Raw genomic sequence first — 15,671 nt, 5'->3', positions numbered from 1 at the left:
TCACGAGCTACAATAATTAAAAGTTTGTGTTGAGACTTATTGCAAATCGAGTAGTCAGCTTATCAATGTTAAAAATCTAGTCTTTGTTTCAGCCCCAACACAACATCCCGTTTGAAAAGGTGGGTCTCTCGGATCTTCAAGATCCCTTATGGTGATGGACCGACAAAGTATTTGGGCCTACCAACAGATTTGGGAATCTCTAAACTCTCCATTTTTCATGAGATCAATGGCAGTGCATCTAAAAAGATGTATGGTTGGTCGAAATCTCTCTTATCCTATGCGCGAAGAGAAGTTTTATTGAAGGCGGTGGTTTATCCTACTTCCAGCTTTGTTGCTAGTCACTTTAAGTTACCTATTGCCCTTCATTACTGGTCTGAGAAGGAAATGGCAAGTTTTTACTAGGGCGAGAAGGAGGGGTTTCCGAAAACTCATTGGCTATCTTGGAACAAAATTTCTCAATCATAGGAATGTGGCGGGCTTGGGTTTCGAGACCCTTTACACCATATTAGGGTTTTATTATCCAAACTGGCATAGAAGTGGTTCTCTAATCCACAATCCCGTTGGGCAATTTTTATGAAATCTTTATACTTTCCAAATTGTGATTTTTTTAAAGCTAATTTGGGAAGCTCCCCTTTATGGGCTTGGAGAAGCATTATCGAGGGCAGAAAAATATTGAAGGTTGGTCTTCTATGGAAGCTTGGAGTTGAGAAAAAATTCAGATTTGGCGTGATAGATGGGTTCCTTCAATTCCAGGTTTTCAACTACGGAATCAACGTCCCATAGGGTGTCCTTTGAGGTGGGTTTCAAATAATATCTTACAGCTATGTTTGGTTGCCAGGAGAATGCAAATTTTTTATGTAAAGTGAAATTTTTTTTGCAGAAAAAATAAATTGAGATGTTTGGTTGGAAGGGAAATATATTTTACATGTAAAAAAAATTTCACATATACACTAAAATTTCCCATTTTGTTTTCTGACCAAATTAGGAAGAAAAAACAAAACCCTGTTCTCATCGTCTCTCAATCACTCTCGCGACTCTCAAGTCTCTCACCCCACTTATGACTCGATCTCTCTCTCATGCAACTCTCAATGCTCTCATGACTCTCACCTAGCGCACAGGGTGAGGCGATCTCTCTCTCAGGCGACTCTCATTCTGCTCAAGCAGGGTGAGACGATCTCTCTCACTCGACTCTCATTTTGTTCGTGGTTTTCTTTCTCAACAAGTTGTTGGTTTTCTTCCTCAGGAGAAGAATTTGGAATCTCTAATCCTCAGGTTTGATTTCTTCTTCACTTATGTTCATTCTCTTCTTCATTTTGTATCTCTTCTCCATTTTGTAACTAAGTTGTGTATTTTTGCAATACATTGGTATGTGAGTATTGATCCTGCTCATCAAGTGTTTGATGAAATGTTTCATAGAGATTTAGTTTCTGTTAGTTTAAACATCCAACCCACCTTCACTGCTCTATAAAAAAACTAATTTCATCTTAGGTTATAAATATCAAAATGCATTTTATATAGGTAATGAGGCCAAGGTCGTTGAAGCCATGCCTTACAGCTCAGCTTGAACTAATACTGGTGTTGAGTGAATAGGAGCATAAATAGCTGCGTGACTCCAGACGCTGACAACCCATTGCAACCTCTCTAACTAGAGAGAGAGAGAGAGAGAGAGAGAGAGAGAGGAGATGATGGAAGAAGAAAGATCCTCTAGGCAACCTGCAAGAGACACCGACTTGGGCAGTGGCTAGCATTTGCTTTTTCCTCATACTCCTCTCCATAATCTTTGAATGCTGCATGCGCCACATTGTCTAAGTAAGTAATCATGCACATATGATAATGATGATGATGATTGAGATTTGAGAACTGATGCTAACAAATGTAACCACAGTGGCTCAGGAAGCATAAGAAGAAGGCATTGGAAGAGGCTGTGGAGAAGCTTAAATCAGGTCTCATTAATTTTAGAGAAAATTAAACCTCTCAATTAATTCCCATTTTTAGTTATGATTTTTTGATTAAACTGGTTTGGATATATCTATGGTTGTTGTTGCAGAGCTGATGCTGTCTGGTTTCATTTTGCTTATAGTAGCAGCACTACAAGGACCCATCTCTAATATCTATGTACCCATCAAATATGCAAAATTCATGCTTCCTTGTCCCAATAATGCAACTACCACAATAGAAAAATTCAGGGAGACTCATAGAACTGGTGGCACTTCCAACAATGATAAACATAGTCCACATAGTGCAACACCTTAGTAGGGTAGCAGAAGCAAGAGAAGGAGCTAGAATCAGGACTGCAATTATGAGGCAAATGTGGGTTGATTATCGGCGAAGGCGGCGTAATCTCCATTAGAGCATTGGTTGTACTTTTTTTTGTGTGCTATGCTTGTAATAGCTACAAAGTTGGATTATACTAGAGACTGTGATTTGGAATGGAATTATAAAATCTTTACGAGAAAGCACCAGAGTGGTAAGATTTAGCGAATATACACTTGACATCGTCTTTGATTTCCTCATGGTAAATGAACCTCAAGCAAAGGCATTTTTAGTTAGGGATGTGGAGCAACGGAGGAGGTGGATCTTGAGGTTTCTTGATCAAGGCCATTGATGTGGTAAGATAAATACAATCATAGCATCAGAGTTCTTATAGTTTGCACCGAAATGAACACATATCCATTTATCAATTATGTTTGGATGAGTAATAGAATTTGTTTCATTCCTTAAAAATGTAGAATGAACTACTTCTTACTAATCAGAAAGAGTTCTCACAGTACATAAAAATTTTTCTTTGTAATTTAATAGCTAAATTCTTGCATCTCTTAAGTGCCTTCTTCTTCTTTTTCTTGTGTTTGTTTGTTCTTTGCAGAGGTCATTTAGGAGGGATACTAACTGAAGGAAATGATAAGGGATTCATAGAAATGCAACCAAGTTTATATAATGTTGTGCCTGAAGATGATACTTATAAGGGAAAGATCAAAATTGGCTTTAAATTCACAGCAAATGTATGAATTTCTGTTTTTTAAAGCTGATGCGTGGATTTATGTCAGCCCTTTGAATCTAGAATTAAACAGAAGTCAACACTGATAATCTCTTAATCTGCAGGTAGAAGTGCAAAAGGATTGCGTGTCACTACTTCCATGGTCCAAACTCACCTTCCAACTCAAAATGTTTAAAGTAATGCAATTGGGCTTGGGATCTTTTTGAACATTAGATATTTTTCATGAACAGTAATGCCATAGATGAAGTTGATTAGTTTTATATCAGATGAACTTAAAATGATTTATCTATTCATTTCTGTGAAATGAGAAGTTACAAAGTGTTTTAGTTGAAAACAAACTTCTAATATGATCATTGAACATTTTTCCAAGGATCGTCATTGTACTTGTTGTGAAAGCTTTACTTCTTTTTATAAGTTCTAGTATTTGGGTTCACAGTTCATTATATCACCACATGCCTTCACAAGTAGCAATCCAAACAGACAGAGGTTTACACTTTTCTAATTGTTGTTTATATTTTAAAGAAGAGTAGTTGAATGTACTATGTGTGTTTGTGGATATGTGTGTGTGTATGTGTGTGTGTGTGTGTGTGTGAGAGAGAGAGAGAGAGAGAGATTCTTTTTATCTATTAATTGCTATTGTGTGCACTACATTATTGGAGAGCTTCTAAAACAACTAACAATGGCTCTAAAAATTTTGAATTTGCTTAAAGGGAGTGAGAGAGTCACTATTGAAAAAGAATTGAATACAAGCTGTTTGTAATGATAATTAACAGGAGAATAAAACTTGTATATCATATGAAGTCATGCATCCAATGTATTGTATTCATTGAAATTTCATTTTTCAAATTCATAAATTAGGGTGGCTTTGAGGCTATTAAGCCTTTTAAAATTTTTTTGCCTCTTCTAGTAAATATATTTAGCATTTTCAATTTTTTAAAATTTTACATCTATTTTACATCCAACCAAACAACTTTGGGAAATGAATTTCACTTTACTTCTATTCCAATCAAACGACTCAAAAGGGAAAAAAAAATTTCTTCCCTTCACTTCCCTTCCCTTCCCTTTCCTTTCCATTTTCCTTGCAACCAAACGCAACCTACAAGATTATCGCCAATGGAATACTTCCCTCATTGATGAATGGTTCAGCCCATCAGACAAGGCCACTATCCTTCGAATTCACATTCCTTTGTTCCCAGGTGAGGATCATCTGGTTTGGGGTGTCTCTAAAAATGGGTAGTTCTCCGTCAAGACGGTTTACCACCTACAATGCAATTTCCAATGGCATAAATCTAATAATTATCCTTCTTCATCCAAGATTAAGTAAATGGGAAGCAACTCCTTCGACTGTTGGAAATCAATTTGGCAGTGTCATGTCCCTCCCAAATTAAGGACTTCATGTGGAGGTCTTGTGCATCCGGCATAGCTTCAGGTGAAGGTTTTCTCTATCGGCATATGCAAGTTGACCACAACTGTGGGAGGTGTGGAGTTGAGACTGAATCGCCAGACCACCTTATTTTCCACTACCTTTTTCAAGGCAATATCTTGTGCACTAGCCATTAAGTTTCCCCAATCAATCTGACTTTTCTCTCCAAGATTGGATTACTAGATGGAGCAATTTTTCTAAACTGGGGAAGAAGCATGCAAAAGAGACGAAAGCCCTTTGTGGTTTTATTTTCTGGCATATTTGGTCGGCTCGCAATGATATCGTATTTGGGAGGAAGAAATGGTCACCAGAGGAAGTTGTTGAAGCAGCATAATTGGCACATGTGGAATACCTTTAAGCCCAAGGGTCTAAATCTTCAAACCATTAAGGCCAGGTCCAACGTGACATTCAACAATCATTTTGGACCCCTCCATCCCATCGTTTTGTTTAGTTTAAATTGTGAGGCAGCGTGGAAATCAGATCATAGCAAATGTGGATTAGGGCTCCTAATTCGAGACTAAGGCAAACCCTGTCCTTGCCAAGTCTGAAATCCTGACTCTGTCATTGATGGTGAAGCACTGGCCATTTGAAGTGGCTTATTGGAGGGTATTTCTTTCGGCCTTGACTGTATCCTTATGGAGTCCGACTGTTTGGCCCTCATCCAGTATATCAAAGAACCTCTCAAAAAAGTGTACCACTCTCATCCTTGCCCATTGTGGATGACATTGGATACTTGGCAGGTTATTTTCTTAATTGTAAATTCAATCATATTCTTAGGGAAACCAATTCTTTAGCAGACTTCTTAGCTCGGAAGGCACTGTCTATAACGTGTACAATAGTTTGGTCAAACTCGGCTTCATGGTTGAAGGAAAGTTGCAATGTTTTTGACATGTTTTTCTGAATAGATTGATATTTACCAAAAAAAAAAAACAATTAAGTCCCTAATTTTACACCATGTGCTCAGTCATTTTACCAAAAAACAAGGGTCATTAATGACCCTCTGGGGAAGTTGGCCTTTGAGACACGAAAATGTGTCATATATCCTCATTTTTTAGAATGTCAAGGCCTATTGGATGGGCATGGACAACTTCTAATCCGAATTGCATGACGAATCTCATGGTCCTATATAAGCATTGAGGCTCAACGTTTCATGTCTTTGTGAGAGTTGTGATTGGTTGGTCACATAAAGAATCATGCACCGTGAAGCAGATGAACAGTCTTGCGATCGAGTAATGTGCGCCTATACATAAGCTTTATTCAGATTTCGTTTTATTTATCCTCATTGACCCCGCTGTATTGAAAGCTAATCAAAGTCGATCAAAGCCAAACCAAGAGACCACAAACTCGCATTTGGGCACTTAGATAGGATAACTAAAGGCCGACCCCATGACATTCCATGCCCCTATCAAGATCCGGATTCTAAAATTACAAATATGCCACCGAATGATGCTTTGTGATTGTTCCAAGTTCAAATGGGCATAACATGCTTATTATAAGTTGGAATCGCCCCCCCTTTTTCTTTTGCAGTATTCCCTATTTTACCTTTAGAACGTTAACAAGGGGTTTGTGAAAGGTTTTGGTTGCTTGAAGCCCTAGAAATTAAAGTAAAACACAAAGAGGATAAGTGAGAGCTTGAGGAATCACCTTCAACCACCACTCTTGGAGCATTGAAGCACCATTGAAGGTCTTGAAGGGTAATTAAGCTACCATTGACATCATTGAAGGTTCTTTGTGAAAGATAGAAGGTAAGGGTCCCCAGAAGCAAGGCACACTTGAAGATTCAAGTACTTCATATAGTCCACCACAAACTAAGAATGTAAAACCAAAACAAAAGCCCATTCTATTATATTGGCATTGGGCTCGTAGTTTTCATCACATATAATGATATGATTTCCCTTCTGATAACCTCAGGTACTCATCAAATGGTTAAAGAAATCTCGGTATTTTTAATCAAAGTTTGATTAGGATTGATGGGGGAGGAGCTGAAGGTCATAAATCCATTTAGGACTATTTTAAATCACAACAAATATGGCTCATTCCAAATGTGGACGCATTGACTTCAACCTATTAGAAAGCGATTCATTCATTTTCCATTTCGACTTGGAAGAAGATAGGTTGCGGATTCTTGAAGGAGGGCCTTGGTTTGTGCAAAAGCGTCCAATTTTTGTAAGGCCGTGGACCCATTGACAACTCTTGACAAAGTGGAGGTATGTTCAATTCTTGTGTGGGTATCATTGCCAAATCTTCCATTCACTATTGGACTGTAAATGCTTTGAGTGATATAGGCAGTTTAATCGGAATCCCAATCACAACTGATAAATGCACGCGAACCATAGAGACTGTCATATGCAAGACTGCTGTGTAAATACAAGCGGATAAAGAGCTCCCTAGCTATATCACTGTGCATAATGAAGATGGGGTTGTGCTTCCTCAAAATGTAATATTTGATTGGGGGCCTAATTCTTGTTCTCTTTGTCATGCAACAGAAAAATGTAAGAAAAATGAACTAAATCTGCTCATCAAAAGTGGGTAAGGAAAACATTTCTGCTGGTGGTTCAGTGAAAGGGATCAGGTGGCAACTAAACATCCGCCAAGCGATCCTGAGATGCGGGAGCAGTCGAACGGCTTGGCTAGGCTGACCATAATCCACCTAATGTGGGAGAGGCACCCAAGAGCCGACAAACCAACGGCATTAAGAAAGCTCTAGGAGTTGAACGACTAGATTAGTACCAAGGAAAGCACCACGTGCAAGTGGTTCATGTAACTACATGACATCCAACCAAATGGGTCCCTAGGAATTCCTTCCATTAGGTAACAGACTATCTGCCGCTCGGAACAAGCAACCAGGCAGCCACATCACCTATCCTTTGTCGTTCGGTCCAAGGCCTTGACAGCACTGCTAAAAGGTACCCCAAAAAAGGGAGTTGATCAATCCTAGCTTGCATGCCGTAAGATATGGAGTGAATCCAGGTGGGACACCCATTGAAATATCGAATCTTCTCTCGAATGAAGGAAATCTCGTCATATTCTCTAAGATATGGTCAATACGGGAAACTCCTATAACATAAATTATCTTCGCATTCACTTTCCTACTACAACTTTTACCAGATCCAGACTCCTCCGTACGATGGACAACCAAATCGGGACTCTCCACGGGCAACCGTCATCTCCGGCTATAAAAACCCCAGTAAACCCCTTTCCAGAGGACCAACATTTTTTCACATTTTTACTGAAATCATCTGTCTGTGAAGAATCTGACTTGAGCATTGGAGAGTCTCTTGTCGGATCAGCCCGGCGTTCATTCTCTCGTGTCTGTTCTCATGTGCAGGATCCAAAAACCGCCTAGGTACAGTTTCCTGACGCAACACTATGACTTGTTAAGGACATGGGTTATTATACTTCTGAGAGGAACTTCCATTTCAAGAGTCCATGGTTCGGGGAGCTAGACATCTCACCACTTTATGATCTTTGGGCTGGACATTTGCATTTTAGCAAGTTTCTTGGAATAAAATTGATTCTCATTTTGGACTCTCTAAAGAGAGATCAAGGCTCTACCAATGTGATAATGATTTAGTAATGGACTCTGTAGATGATGACTAGGGGAATGGGGACAAGCAACATATCGCAGCCACAAGTTTGGACGTTCATTATTAAATCTTTGAGGATTTCAGAATCAAAAGAGAGACACAGAAGTTTGAAAAGCTATTGAAGTAAAACATGATATAAATAAATAAAAAAGATCGTCATAAGTTCTATAATAGCTCCTACAAGTTCAATCTAAGGGAAATGGTTCAATTTAAATCTGCATTTATTGTGTCTATGCCCTCCATCCATCTATGGTTTTCCATTGTTCTGTTAGAACTGCTTGAATCATCTGTTTAAGAAGGTAGAGATTAGACTTGAAGAGCTTTCTTTGAGATGATGTCGAAGGATATCCCATTTTGCTGGAGTCCTTCCTGAAGATCAGTTGGGCCAAAAACAATCCCAGGCGGGAAGACACCTCCTCCGGGCAGGTTGTTACGCTTATTTAATAATACAAGAGCGCATTGAAGTAAGATGATAGGAGCTGTCAAGTATCCAATCTCTGGTCCCATAACTCTGGTAATTATCTCTGTATCTGGCTTTCTGTTTCCCTGTGATGCAAGACTACCATCACTGTAACCATGTCCAATGAACCACATTTTGAATGAAGCACTTTCAACTTCTTCCTCAGTTGGACCATTCTTCCTAAACCCCCCAAGGCTGAAAATGGAGGGAAACTTTAACAGTAGCCACCTCCCAAAAGCAATTCTACCAAAGAGACCGATGAAGATTCCAAATATGATAATTGGCAGAATTCCCAACAGAGACTTGAAGCTTATCTTCACCCCAAAATGAGCTGGCTTCACCTTTGACCAGAAATTCTTCCTATGCTCCATCTGCTCCTCACCTTCATTAACCCCAGGAAGGCCATGTGGGTTTTCTGTCAGAGTTGAGAGTGTTCTCCGCACAACAATGGAGTCTGCTGAAGGTAGTCTTATTGCCCAAAGGCCAACTGTCTTCTGGTGTTCTATCACTGGTCCTTTCGGAGGAGGTCCAGGAATCTGCAAAACAAAGAGGTTCTTCAAAAAACTGAATGACTCTGTTACATAGATCAAGTGGCAATAAAGTTGACAGTGAGTACCAGATTAACCTCAATTATTAATAGTTTTCTTCTGCATGGTACGAATTATAAAGAGGACAACGAATCCGTCTTCCCCTTCTTGAGCTGTACTGATAAGGTATGTACTATGTGGGTGTATGATCACAAAAGGTTGCTCCAGTATACACTATTTAGACTAGAGTAATTCTGGTGTAATGTACCTAACTTTTGAACTATGGAATTTTGTACCATGATGTCTACACCATTTTTCCAACTGTTTAAAAATATGAGAGAACAGACCTCAGAAATATCCTATCTTGAATTCATCGGAAGATGGTTCTTGTTTCCTGGACATTGCCCAAAGCCCTAGACATGCTTCTACCTTAATGTCAAGTACACCTAATCCTTCTGAAATAAGATATCACCAAAAACATCATAATTTAACATTCCAAAAACACCAACTGGAATGAACAAGTAGCCAGCTTGAGGTGGCACTTCCTGGCACAAGCAACAAATTGACATGAATTGCACATGGTCAACGGGTTTGGGTTTTGGGTCGGCCATAATCATGTTTGATCCAGTTCAGCTCAACAAGCATAACCAGTTTACTGAAAGGGGTCATCTTTGGGTTGAGGAACTGTAACCCTGTCAAATCTTTCACTTGTTGATGTTTTATTAGTGCTGAAAGTTTAGGGTTAGGGCTGTGTGGTACAAGTTCTTATTAAATGCTATGAACCAATTTAGAATATTGGATTTTAGACTACAAAACAAGTCATGTTAAGCTGATCACTTTGGCATTTTGAATGTGTTGAACAGGTCATGCTCATGTTGTTTTCAACCTGTTCACAGAATAAGTTGTGTGCCTTGTCAGTTGTCACAACAGGAGGCAAAATTGCCTCCCAATCACATTAAAGGACTGGACTGCTATCATTGCTGTTCAATAGTTAGCAAATGTAGGTAACAGGGCAGTGAGGTAATACACAATTTCCCGAAAGAGGGAACAGCCAATCACAGAATAAGTTGTGTGCCTTGTCAGTTGTCACAACAGGAGGCAAAATTGCCTCCCAATCACATTAAAGGACTGGACTGCTATCATTGCTGTTCAATAGTTAGCAAATGTAGGTAACAGGGCAGTGAGGTAATACACAATTTCCCGAAAGAGGGAACAGCCAATGATGTCTAGGAGGCAAACCACCCCACCACCCCCCCCCCCAAAAAAAAAAAAGAAAAAAAAAAAAAGGGAAAATACATGGTCACACATTCTCTGGCATTAACCAAAGCAAAATCTCCATGACGACACGAACACACATAATCTGATTCCAAGAACTCAAACTGCATTTAACAATTTCTACAAAGAAAGGACAGATGATTCCTATTACCAAGAAAGAATAATCTTGAGTATTGTTGAAATAATAGAGTGGCTCCAAGACGGAAAGAAAGGTCCAAAGCTAGAATATTACTACCACTATTTAGATAAAAAAGCATCCTGAGTTTACAGCAAACAACAAAGAACGAAGAAGGAAACAGTGTGAGTATTGAGGAAGGCAAAATCTTATCGTAAAGAAAGCAACCCAGCACAGGACTTGCTTGCATTGATATTATCACATATCTCCAAATTACACTCCCCCCCCCCCCCCTCGCATTTTTGGGGGCTGAGGATCCCTTTTAATCAGAGTGGAATTCCATTTCGGCGCCTGTGATTACATCTAAAAGGCAAATCAAAAAGACCAAGAAGACGAGCATAGGGGGTTTTAAAACCTTGATGACCCTCCATTCTGTAAATCTCTCTTCTGTTTTTTTTTTTTTTTTTTTCAAGAAAAACTGAATTGCTATAAGATACTTGGTAAATCTCAGTAGCCACCGTTCAAGAAAGATTGTTACTGTCTTTTTGTCTTCACTTATTTATTTACTTCACCAATTTTCCTTCTTTGGCATTATCGTTGTCATGGCGCCTAGGCACAACAAGGCGTCCAAGGCGGCCGCCTAGTAGTCGCCTTGGCAACTATACTGCCTTACTCTGCCTTAATGAATCAACAAGCTAAATACTGATTCCTTCTCAAAAGAAAGGAGAATGGAAACACAATCGAATATTCGGAACCCGAATCTGACAAACGCGTAACTTGAGGGATCCAATCGACAGTAACCTTCACATTGAATGAGGAAAATAAAGAGCAGAGAAAAGATATAAAAAACATCTTACCGCCAGCCTAGCTCTTCTGGGTCTAGACCTCCGCAAGTCCTGCAACTGCTTCATATTCGCAACACCTAAAACGGCCGACTCGTAGGTCCCGAAATTCCCAACTATCCTCTTCTTTGACTCCAAATTCAAATACGCCTCAACTCGGTTAGGTACCGCAGGTGGTTCCCATTGCCTCGAATTGAACATCAATCCCAGTTCCGCCGGAACCGAATCAAACCCACATGCAGAAACCACCAAGGATCCTTTCTCCACCGCCTTCTCATGGTAAATTGCCTCCATTCTCTCCATGAATTCAGGTTCACCACATATATCCAGGTAATCACAACCCGCTTCAACACAAGCAGAGACGACGGGTTCTCCGTAGAGGCGAAAGGGCCCGACGCAGTTCAAGAGGAGCTTGGTTCTGGTGCAAAGCTCTCGAAGTGAAGTTGGGTTGGAAATGTCGGCTTTGATGATGGGAATGGAAGGAGAGGATGCTGGCTGAGCTGCCCATTTCAGAGCTTCAGCTACTTTGGCGGGGTCCCGGCCAGCTAAGGCTAGAGTTTTGAGGGGCGACGAAGGTGTGTTAAGGAATTTCAGAGCTTCCCTCACTACGTATTTGCCTGTAAAACCAGAGGCGCCGAGGATTACCAAGTCGTAGTGTTGATGTTGAAGTTGTTCCATTTTTTTTTATCTCAGGGTTTTAGGTACAGAAGCTGGTTGGGTTGAATTTGGATTCACAAATGAAACTGAGAAGAGCTGCGAAATGATGGAAGAAAGTAGTTCTGACTTCAGGCTTGGGCGGAACTTACAAAGAACTTCCACGCAGGCTGCAATTCTAGGCCAAAGTCAACCATTGGTCCATAATCGCTGACATGGCGGTCCATTTGACTTGATTATAAGATGGGCTGGTTTTCCATTCTGTCCTCGAAACAATTACAACTTGGAACACGTGTTTGGATGCTTTCAACCGCTGTACATCGTATTTTACCATTCATTGCAAAGGATGTGGATTCGTACAAGTCTTTAGTGTGAGGTAAATCTTCTACACCTTGAAAACAAAGTAATTCAGGGTATATATATATATACCATTTGATACCAAGGATCGAGGGAGGTCAGATTTAAGTGGCGAGGGAAGCTATTAGGCAAAAAACTCGCATTTTCTTAGATTGGAGTTCTGCAAGGTTTATGGTTTCTTCGTTCAAAAGTTGAGAAAAATAGATAGGATCTTGAGAATAATGAAACAAATAAAATTCAATATATGAAGAAGAAATATCTAACAAGTTATCTAACAAAGCAATCTATTATTTTTACCTTTTAAGTGCAAACATAATACATAAAACATGAAATTTTAAGAGAAGCAAACTTACATATGATTGGATGTATAACAGATTCAGTCCAGAACTCTTGAAGATAGCACTCAAAATTACAAAACACATTTAGGAAAACTCTCACAAGATATCTTATAGAAGAAAACTGCTAAAATTCAAAAAACTCAAACAAAACTTTGTAGTAATTTTCGTGGTGTCTTCCCATAATAAGGAGCTCTCCTTTTGTAGATGGCAGACACCAAAATTTAACAAATTGTGGTTGAGGGATGATGATGGGCCTTGATGGAGATGACATCGAATGGGCATCCAACCAACCGAATGTGACAGCTGAACAGCCTAAAGATAAGGTGTTCTTATCACAAAGAACGTACACATAATAAAGTGTGGGGTTTTTGTCAAAAATTGATAAGCTTCAGCCGAAAGTTATATTGTCCGTAGTCCAGGTGTGTGACTGAAAATAAGCGACGAAACGATTCTCTGGCATTCCACGTGGGAAGACCCACTGTTTTTCAGAAAAGTCTTAGTGAGATGAATTATTAAAGTGTCCACTCGTGACACTCACTATAATGCACTTATAATGCTGCGTGACGCATGCCAAGACGTCAGTCTGACTAGAGTGGCACTAGGTGTGGATGCTTGACACCTGGCAAGAATCAGAATAGCGTGTCTGATTATCACAGTACTAGGTCATGGTGCAGTGGGACCTCTTATACCCTCTGGGGTTTTTTTTTTTTTTTTTTTTAGTAATCAGGCCGTTGAGCGCATTAACTGCCATCATCTAAAGGAGGAAGAATTGAGGAAGAGGAAGAGGACGAGGCAGGGTTGTCGGATTGAAGATTAAACCCGATAGCTGTAAGAATACGCTCCTGGATCTAATCATCAAATAAATATGGAAGATGACATCGAGCGGCTTGAAACATGTTATAGAAAGGTGTCTGGGCTACTGTTGAAGGAGAAGGTGCAAGGGGTAGATCGGCATCGATGCCTCGTTTAGGCACAAATCATGAATCAGTGTAGTGAAATATCAAATTCATCCCACCATTTGACTGAAATATGACGTTCTAAATGAGGAACATAGTTCCATTCTTCGAATTCATCAGTAGTCATCTGATATTTCCATTAAAGGATCCAGAGTACTTCGTATAAGATAAAGAATTGAACGAAGAGAGCCAAAGAGTCCAGAGGTTGATTGAATTCTTTGAACTTGATGGCTGACTGCTGAAGAACTGTTAGGAGGAACTCTACTGGAGGTGGTCCCCATATATAGAACCATTGGAGAAACCAGTTCGGCATAACTGATAAGGTGCGTTGAAGTCAAAACTTCATGAACCAGGAATGGGTCTCATGATCATTCTGATATAAGAAGATCATGTACCAAACTTTAATATAATCTGTATAATCATATGACCTGAGTTTAAGGCTGGTCACATCATGGAATTCACGTCTGAATGAGGGCGAGGGTATATAGAAACGCAACCCTAAAACGATGCAGAAGATAATGAAAAACAAACAATGCACACGGATTTTACGAGGTTCGGCAAGGTTGCCTACGTCCCCGGTGAAATGAGATCCTGCTTCACTATCAATGGAGAATAGGGTTACAGCGGTCGTCCTCACACCTCTCAGTATTGCTTGCATTACAGAGAAAGAAACCCTCACTACAAATATAGCGAGAAAAAACCCTAATCCGGATTAAACTACAATTGCCACCCTGATCTGAATTAAACTACAATTGCCACCCTAATCCGGATTAAACTACAATTGCCCTCAAATAAAAATTTCGAGCGGGGGGTTACGCCCCCCTACACCCCCTGCTATGCAGGGGGCCTCCTGCCCCCCTTGCAACCCCCATGGCCCGCTAACCGGCTAGCGGGACTGCCGTCCTGCCTGTCTAGGTGCTGCACCAGTACTCCCTGGATTAAACTGCGACGGAATACAAGATATCATACACCAACAATCTCCACCTTGGCTTGAATTCTGTCGAGCCTCTTGTAAAGATAACTTGTAGACGTCTTCATCATTGTACCTCATTAGAGGCACAAACCCGCACCTGTTTGGTGCGTCTCTCATCTTCAACAATGAGTAATATTAATCAAGTCCAAACAGGACTCGAACTTCTTTGTAGTAACTGGCTTTGTAAATATATCTGCAGGATTGAGATCTGTATGAATTTTTCTCAAGTGAATACTGCCTTCTGACACAAGCTCCCTGATCTTGTGAAATCTCACATCAATATGCTTTGTCCTTGCATGAAACACTTGATTCTTTGCAAGATGTATGGGACTCTGACTGTCACAATGTAACACTGCACCTCCTTGCTCCAACCCCAACTCACGAACTAGTCCAGCCAACTAGACTCCTTCCTTGGCAGCCTCAACTGCTGCCATGTACTCTGCCTCTGTAGTGGACAATGCAATTGTAGACTGAAGCATCGCCCTCCATGATATAGGTCCACCAGCTAATGTAAACACATACCCTGTAGTAGACCTCCTCTTGTCTAAATCACCGGCATAGTCAGAATCAACATAACCTGCCAATTCTGTAGAACTTCCCTTGCCACTGAACATAACACATATATCTTTAGTCTTGCTCAAGTATCTGAAGATCCACTTAATTGCATTCCAATGCTCCTTCCCTGGATTACTCATGTATCTGCTAACAACACTGACTGCATGAGACAAATCTGGCATGCTACAAACCATAGCATACATGAGACTCCCAACTGTGCTAGCATAAGGGACTTGAGACATCTGCTCCACCTCCTCATGTGTTGTAGGGCATTCCCTTTCAGATAACTTGAAGTGGCCAGCTAACGGAGTGCTAACCGACTTGACCTTTTCCATATTGAAACACTCTAGCACCTTTTCAGTATACCTCTTCTGAGTTACCCAAAGTTTACCTGCATTTCTATCTCTAAGGATTTCCATGCCAAGGATCTTCTTAGCGGCACCCAGATCCTTCATCTCAAATTCAGCACTCAACAAAGACTTCAAAGAGACTATATCATGTTTGTTCTTTGCAGCGATGAGCATGTCATCAACATAAAGCATCAACAAAATAATGAAATTATCACTTGACACTTTATAATAAACACAACTATCATACTCACTTCTTGTGTAGCC

General features: G+C 40.2%; 1 protein-coding gene and 2 long non-coding RNA genes across 3 annotated transcripts; 2 read left to right on the top strand and 1 right to left on the bottom strand.

Moving 5' to 3' along the window:
• Positions 1-1,708: 1,708 nt before the first annotated feature.
• On the top strand, positions 1,709-2,459 carry LOC122067038. The gene is made up of 3 exons (XR_006136556.1): positions 1,709-1,809; positions 1,886-1,943; positions 2,048-2,459. It is a non-coding gene; the product is annotated as an uncharacterized LOC122067038 (long non-coding RNA).
• Positions 2,460-2,861: 402 nt separating this feature from the next.
• LOC122067037 lies at positions 2,862-3,460 on the top strand. The gene is made up of 2 exons (XR_006136555.1): positions 2,862-2,999; positions 3,100-3,460. It is a non-coding gene; the product is annotated as an uncharacterized LOC122067037 (long non-coding RNA).
• Positions 3,461-8,111: 4,651 nt separating this feature from the next.
• On the bottom strand, positions 8,112-12,175 carry LOC122067042 (probable mitochondrial saccharopine dehydrogenase-like oxidoreductase At5g39410). The gene is made up of 2 exons (XM_042630889.1): positions 11,240-12,175; positions 8,112-9,001 (listed from the first exon to the last, which is right to left on the bottom strand). The coding sequence occupies exons 1-2, from the start codon at positions 11,900-11,902 to the stop codon at positions 8,312-8,314; spliced, it is 1,353 nt and encodes a 450-aa protein (XP_042486823.1). The 5' UTR covers positions 11,903-12,175; the 3' UTR covers positions 8,112-8,311.
• Positions 12,176-15,671: the final 3,496 nt, after the last annotated feature.

Source organism: Macadamia integrifolia, unplaced genomic scaffold (assembly GCF_013358625.1).
Source record: "Macadamia integrifolia cultivar HAES 741 unplaced genomic scaffold, SCU_Mint_v3 scaffold2682, whole genome shotgun sequence".
NCBI lineage: Eukaryota > Viridiplantae > Streptophyta > Magnoliopsida > Proteales > Proteaceae > Macadamia > Macadamia integrifolia.
Note: the sequence above shows the minus strand (reverse complement) of the source record. Positions and strands in the feature narration are given on the sequence as shown.

What these genes read in the sequence shown, in the direction of transcription:
- LOC122067042 (XM_042630889.1), bottom strand. Translation starts at nt 11,902, where the DNA reads ATGGAACAACTTCAACATCAACACTACGACTTGGTAATCCTCGGCGCC. An exon ending in CCAGAAGAGCTAGGCTGGCG is followed by an intron (nt 9,002 to 11,239) that starts GTAAGATGTTTT and finishes TTTGTTTTGCAG; the next exon opens with ATTCCTGGACCTCCTCCGAA.